The sequence below is a fragment of the Fulmarus glacialis genome, unplaced genomic scaffold, assembly GCF_000690835.1.
Source record: "Fulmarus glacialis isolate BGI_N327 unplaced genomic scaffold, ASM69083v1 scaffold3071, whole genome shotgun sequence".
NCBI lineage: Eukaryota > Metazoa > Chordata > Aves > Procellariiformes > Procellariidae > Fulmarus > Fulmarus glacialis.
Genome location: NW_009191988.1, coordinates 27,086 through 34,449, shown reverse-complemented (window position 1 = coordinate 34,449; position 7,364 = coordinate 27,086). Strand labels below are relative to the sequence as shown.

At 35.9% G+C, this 7,364-nt stretch overlaps 1 protein-coding gene across 1 annotated transcript in view; it reads left to right on the top strand.

Annotated features, from left to right (window-relative positions):
* Positions 1-6,235, top strand: part of LOC104083396 (pseudouridine-5'-monophosphatase-like) — a gene marked incomplete at both ends in the record, with an annotated part of 11,899 nt that extends 5,664 nt beyond the window's left edge. Inside the window, one exon of the mRNA XM_009586868.1 lies at positions 6,006-6,235. Coding sequence (XP_009585163.1) covers positions 6,006-6,235 — 230 coding nt within the window. The remainder of the gene's footprint in view (positions 1-6,005) is intronic.
* Between the last annotated feature and the right edge of the window lie 1,129 nt (positions 6,236-7,364).

The window sequence follows — 7,364 nt, the reverse complement described above, 5'->3', positions numbered from 1 at the left end:
ACATGCACATACACCAGTGAAGGAAAAGGGAAACAGAATAAAAGAGGTGGTAGGTTAATCAACTAGTCAAACATGATACAAAAAGGAAAACAAAAATGAGTATTTTTTGGACGAGAGTAAGTAGTTAATATTAAATAAATAAATAAATTACCGCCACCCACCCCCCAAGAAAACTCAAGCATATATAGATACAACAAAATATACATAGGGAATATTAGGTTGCCCATGAAATACAAGTTTTTTTCTTCATTAAAAAGAACTTTGTGGCATGTTTCAATACCCCACCCCATTTTTCAAAGAAGCATGTTTCTTATCAAAAAGTTTAGGGAGAGAATCGTTCCTTTGGCTTATAAATACAGTTGACAATAAAATAAATGTGGCTAATAGTACTAATGATTAAATTGTAAAATGAGAGTGGCCTGCATAGCTTATTGAAGTAAGAAGAATGAATATCTTTTCAACAATTAAAATTAACTGGAGACCAAATTACACATTGTGGTTACAAAATACAGAATAAGAATAGCACAGGAATTTAACTGGATAAATAATCAAAAAAACAGTAACTAACTGGGGAGGGGGATAAGACAGTTTAATAAGTAAAATGTCCTAAATAAGTCACTTTTTATAAAGTATTTCTGTAGTCCCCAAAACTATGTCAAGGGATACACAGCAGTTATAGATAGCAGTAATGTTGTTACTATAATCATAATGGTTTGAGGCCTATGTGAGAGAAGGTTTTAAATGAGACGTAATATCTTTCATTAAACTAACTGAACTGTGGAGAAGCTTTTGGGCATAGAAAGTCATCTTCATATCAGTTTTAAAATACCCATTTGCTATTCTGGGTTTTTTTAAGAGTTCCAATGTGTTTCCTTTCTAAAAAAGCAACTGTGAAGAGGAAGACAAAAAATAATCATTTCAAGTCTATCCAAAGCTTTTATCACTTCCGTACATGTAGCCTTTAGCTTTCTGTAATAGTTTAGCTTGAACTTTCACTTGAATCTGAAAATGAACAGGCAGAATCTATGGAAACTCCACAATATAACCTGATTTCATTGGCTACTTGATGTTTGCATTTAGTTAGTATAAGGAATATTCTGTATGTATGGTGTTTTGGTTTGGGGGGGGTGTTTCATTATTTTCTATCCTGAACTAAAGTAATCCTACGTTGTACTATTTCTCTGATTATTAGATGTCTGACACTGTAATTGTTTGAATAAGAACAACATTCATTTAGAAGAATATAAAGTATTAATGTATATGATGGCTCTCTGTTCCAGCTTGCTCAAAATGTTCTTAAATCGCTTAACACCATAACTAAATTAGTTGGAAACTATGATGGAATCTTATCTGTGATGGTTGGTGCAGAACTGAAACCCCTGTGAGCTGTTTGGGTTTTGTTTGAGGGTGGGAAAAATGGGGATGTGTCTGCTAAGTGTCCTTCCTAGAAGAACATGTTAGCTTTCAAGTAACAAATTTAAAAAAAGACATAACACACACACACTGTCTGCTCTATTGCCCACTGATTTCCTGTTTCTCTTCCTGGGATTGCATAATGGTTAAAATACTATTAATTAGAAATTAGATGTAATTAGTACCTAGGTGGCACCCAAGGAAGGACTAAAGAGATGCAAGAGAGGTGTGGTACACTGTGACGTTCGTGAAAGGATTTGCCACTGAAAATCCCACTGTTTGTTTATCTGAGGCCACCTCAGCCAGGTAGGAGCTCCTGTAATGTAATTTTGAAGCTTAACTTTCATAAAAGCTACCTTGTAAATTTTAGGATACTAACTTCTTGTGATCCTGTTTACAATGTATGCTTTTGCTTAAGAGATGGCCTTGGGGAGTTCCATTCATTTTTTAAGGGCTTTTTCTTACATAGCTTATGTTCATCTTTTTAGGATTGAAACAGACATTAGAAAAGACAGTGGGACTGTCTGTGTAGGCGTGGGCATTTACGTGACCTTGTTCCTGTGCTCTGTGCTGGCGGTACACGAGCCAGCTGTATTCCTGAAGCCAGAAGACTGTAGGACTTGCTCCATGCTTACAAGACAGGGATTTTCAGGTTAAGGTACTGGCAGAGCTTAGTGCGTGATTGTTTGCCTGATGGTGTAGTTATGCCTTCAAATGAATCGACTGCAAGCAAAAATATGAACACCAGAAATCATTCAACTGGTGAACAGAGGAAACTGAAATTATGGTTCAGTGCTGAAGCAGCACGAATAATCCTTTTCCCTATCTCAGATGTTTGTGCAGTTTGTGATGGAGATCACTTTCTTTTTTATCTGAAAAGCATTCTTATAGTCTACTATAACGTGTTCATAGAAACTTCACTTTAGGAAAAGAGAAAGATAAAAAATGCAGATCTCTTCCTTTAAAATGTGTTTGTAGTCTCAGAAGAAATAACTCCTTTCTGTTGGTTTAGTTCGTTTTCTTTTTCTTTTCCCAAAGTTGTTAACTTCATTGACATTTGTGATTAATCAGGTTTTAAAGATGCTGACATTTAAAGTTGATCCTTCTTATTTTCAGCTTCTGTAACTAAACTCAGCTTACAATTATTTTCACCTATTTTTCTTCCAATAGTCACAGGTGTTTAACTATTACATTTAGAATATAGTAAGCTTCTGTATCTGTTCTGAAACTTAGTATTTAAAAAGATAGAGGAAAGAAACAGTATTTACCTTTTTGATTATTTGAAATAAAAGAGTACATTTGGAAATAAAGCACAGCAACGTGGGATATCTATTCCTGATTTTTTTATGATTACTTGAAGAATTTATGTAGTACTGCCTAAATTGTTATTACATGTGTACCACATTAAGAGTATAGCCTTATGCTAGAAAAACAGAGATCCTTATTTCTTTAGATTTTTCTTTTTTTTTTTTTAATCAAAGATACTAAAAGAAAAAAAGGAAAAAGAAAAAAAAGAAAAAAGAACTTGCTGCATGTGGCCAAGCTTTCAGTAGGAGGGGTGGAGGATGTTCCCAGGAAGCCTAGCAGATAGGTCCCTCTGTGATGGATGGGCCTCAATCCCTTCCATGGTAGCGACAAGTAAGTTAGAAGTTAGTGAGTTCACAGGAATTTTCACCATACTTCATCATGGCCATTGAGTTTTTAATTGGGCATTTTTGATGTAACTGAAGACTTCATTTGGTTGAAAAATCTATGCAGCTCTAGGGGATATAATGACAAAGTATATGCCAGGGGAAGTTTATTACGGATCTTTAAAGCAGTCCCCACTTCCCCTTCTGTTGACGTCTGTAAAAAAAGCACAAGAAAGATACCAAGAAAGATATTATCTTCCTAATGAAGAATTATATGCTGAATTAGTACAATAATTGTGCCAGTAATTTGATGTGGTGGCAAAGTGTCTAGAGCTATACTGGTGGTAATTGATGCAAACAAAAATGGATTTTGTTGATCTATAGCTTTTAAAAGGAAATAACAAACCTGGAATGAAAATATTTTTCAACTGCTACTGTCTTAAGCTTGTTAAGTTATGCTAGCTATTCTTCCATATGCAATTTATTTTTTTTTCCATGCAGCTGATTTTCCCCTTTTTTTTCTAATCTATCTTGCTATGTTTACACATATGCAAATAATCATTTTTAAAATGGCATATTTTTATTAAAGTGCATTTTCTGAATAATGTGAATCTGTTAGGGACAGCTGCATTTTAGCTCCCTTGTAGTGAGGGAAGCCAAAAAGACAAGGTAAACACACACACACATTTATATACTGAAATCATGACATGATTTCGGTGAGGGGGGGAATATGAGAGAACCGTGAAGAAATAACCTTTCTGCAACAGTGCTTTTCCATGGCTGGTTACCTCCAATAGAAACATAGAATAAACATACCCTGTGACAGATGAACTGAAGCTGTGATGCAGTGGGACTGAAGAAAATTAGCTATTTGAAAAGAGCACAACTTTAGAGAAAACTAACTATATCATAGCAAGGGCATAGGAGATAGGAAAAGTCTTTTTACTTGTATAATCTTTAGACAACTTCTTTATATTAATACAGACATGATATGCTAGCCTTGCTAAATGTTGCTGATTATTTAGTATAAATTCCTTTGAATGAATTTTATTTTTAAAAAGAGACATTTAGGCTACTGCTTTACATTAAGATATCTTAGTACTTCCATTAATTTAGTATGGACTTACTTCACATGTTTCAGAATGAAGGCGTAATCTGTATCTCAAATAAAAAGTTAACTTGTATTTAGCATCATATTTCAAAGAGAGGATAGAATGGCATAATTTGGGAAAAAATGCTCTTGCTTATCAGGGGATTATGCCCCCCTGTTTAAGGGGGCATAAGAAGGCTTTTAAATGGGTGATGCATTGACGTTAGAGGAGGATTAACACTGTTGTTATTTCTGTCCAACCCGAAGTCTAAAGTCACAGAAGTGCGTGTATTTAATAGTTTAAAGGCTATCTTCAGATACAGGTATGGAGCTGGAAATGTCAGTTATTAATTGGTTGATTAGATTCTGGAGAATAGAGAAGAAAGCTGCAGAGAGCCACATCTACAGGTCGTATTTGCAGAGAGGTGGGTTAGTTAATGCACCTATTTACTAAACTACACACTTTATTATCAGTAGTAATTATAATTTCTCAAAGTTGGGCATATGACTATACTTGGGAAGAACGCATTCCAGATAAGATTGTTGTTTATAGAATTGTCAAAATAGACTAATGGAGCAGAAAGGCTGGACCTCATGGGAAATGCATGGAGATGCTGGGGTGGCAAAGGAAGTAATTAAATGGTCATGAGGAATAAGAGTGTTTTGAGGGAGCAGGGACCAGACATAAGTATGACAGTGAGTCAGGAGGAAGGGAATAAGATTACTTTAGTATAGCCAGGCATGAAAAGTAGGATAAGAATTCATGCAGTTGGAAGATGAAAAACAAAGAATTGTTCTCAAGTTCGTTCAAAGAGCCAAAAGTCAACTGGAGGCTTATCTACCGGAGACTAATATCCTGTGTCCGGCACAGTTTGGATTCATGCCAAGAAGCAGAGCTGAAATGATTTTACAGATATGGAGGGATTTTCTCTTGTGACTTGGTAAAGACTGGATGTCTGCTCTCGTTCACCATTAGACACTGCTAATTGTTTTGTCTGGGACAGGTATCCAGCATTTAGAATGCTGCAGTGAAGAAACATTGAAACCTCTGCATAGGAAACTCAAAACTTGCACCGCATAATGAAGTATGTTTCCCTCTTGCACCAAATAATGAAGTATGTTTCCCACAGACTGCTGTGTTTTCACTGTTCACTGCATTAACCTTCCTTAGAAGACTGGATCGGATTGAAGTTTCTACCCATTAGACTTGAGGTGTTCATTACTCTGGGTTCACAGCATCAATGGGTAAAGCTCTGGTATTGACAACTGTGACTGACAGCACCCCTCCTTTGCCCAGTGTTACTTGCTTTAGTAATTGCAAAAGAAAGAAACTGAGCTCTTTTAGGGGCTGGTTTAAGCTAGTTGGATACCTGCTTCAGAAATTAAAACTATACCATTCAGTGAGAAGAATATATTTCTTTGCTTTGATTTCCACCCACCCCCCACCACCCCCCCGGCCTATAACTCTCTGTATAAAAGAAGATGTTCCCCTGTGTGCTTTTCTGTCACTTACAGAGAGTTTGAAATAATAAACATACATGATGTTGGGGACATTGCTTAATGGGCTTCTAGTGGGTGTACGTATGCAGTGATGTTGAACCCGTTTGTGGCACATTTTGAGAAAAGCATCGTTTGATGACATAACAAGTATGTACCTTTAGGAATGTTCCATGATTTTTGTGTGGAGAAGGAACGTTTCAGATATAGCAAGAATTTTCTTCTGCACTAATTGATTGAAATAGGCTGTTATATTCAGTAAGACAACATTGTTGAAATACTGCTAAATATATTGTAAGTAGGTGTAAATCTTAATACATATACCTCCACATATGCATATATATAAAAATAAAATGTATATATTTATCTTGCAGGGGTTGATAAGCTGATCCGTCATTTACACAAACACAACATACCCATAGCTGTTGCCACCAGCTCAGCTGAAGTGACATTTCAGATGAAAACAGCCAGACATAAAGACCTCTTTGGTCTTTTTCATCATATTGTGCTGGGAGATGACCCCGAGGTGAAGTGTGGCAAGCCACAGCCTGATGCATTTCTAGTTTGTGCAAAGAGATTTCACCCTCCTGCACCTCCAGAGAAGGTAAGAAGGGGAGGGAACAAATTAACTGAAAAGTTAGGAATATTCTGTTTGGGCTATATTTGAATTTTTTTTTTTTTTTTAATTTGATAAATGCTTAGATTAAGATTTAATGTAAACATTATAGAAATCAACAACCTCTGTTTTCAAAGATGTTTATTTTGTTGAAGCTGGAGATTGTTGGAAAGCATCATTTCCTCCCACTACGTATAATGTTTGTAATGCAGATTGCTCTGATTTACTACATGCAGTAATAGGAAAGTGTAATGATTTCTGCTTTATGCATAAATCTGCAAACTTAACTTCACTACACAAAGTTTGGAAACAGTTATTTAAACATAGATCAGTTTATTTTTCATACATTCATGGCTGATTTACCTCTTAAGTGTCTAAACATTAAAGATACTTCTTTGTAAAGAGGGCATATATTTTTCCTAAGCTATCTCTTTGCTCTTGCATTCTAAATCTCTGGGATCATAATTCTTGTTTTCTGATTTAAAACCGAACAGTTTGAGCAATCTTTCTCAAATAGTAGAGGTGTTTAGTTTTTCTCTCTGATATATAACTGCATAAAATAATATAAATTCATGACCAACTGCAGTGTAGTGATGGCATCTGCAGTGTTTAGTCCCAAGTGGTGAACTAACAGAGCTACAGGTTTGGATTTCGTGCTAAAAATCAGTAACATGCAAGTTTGCAGCAAAATATCAGGATGTATAGGCGATGTCTGCATAAGCGAGTAATTGGTCTCAAGAGAAACAGATTATTAGAGCAATGTATTTAGTCCTTAGGCCCATACATCTATGCTAGATGTGATTTGAATGTTTTCCGTTGGATTAGTTTTACTCTAATCCCTGGTTGAAAGCTGCATAAGGTTCTTGGGAGCTTTATGTCTGCTTAAACATTGGAGATTGCTTGATATGCAGCTGGAGAGGACTTCCACTCTAGCGTCCTGCTAAAGCAACGTAGTACGCACCAAAACTACTTAGTAGCAACTGAGGACTGTCAGATTTGCTTCAAAACTTCACTGCTGCTCCAAGTGAAAAATACAATGTAGCCATAGAAGGCCAAATCCAGAATTTAGATGTAGTGGCATACCAGCCTGTGACTTTGCTGTGCAGGCATGTTTCTA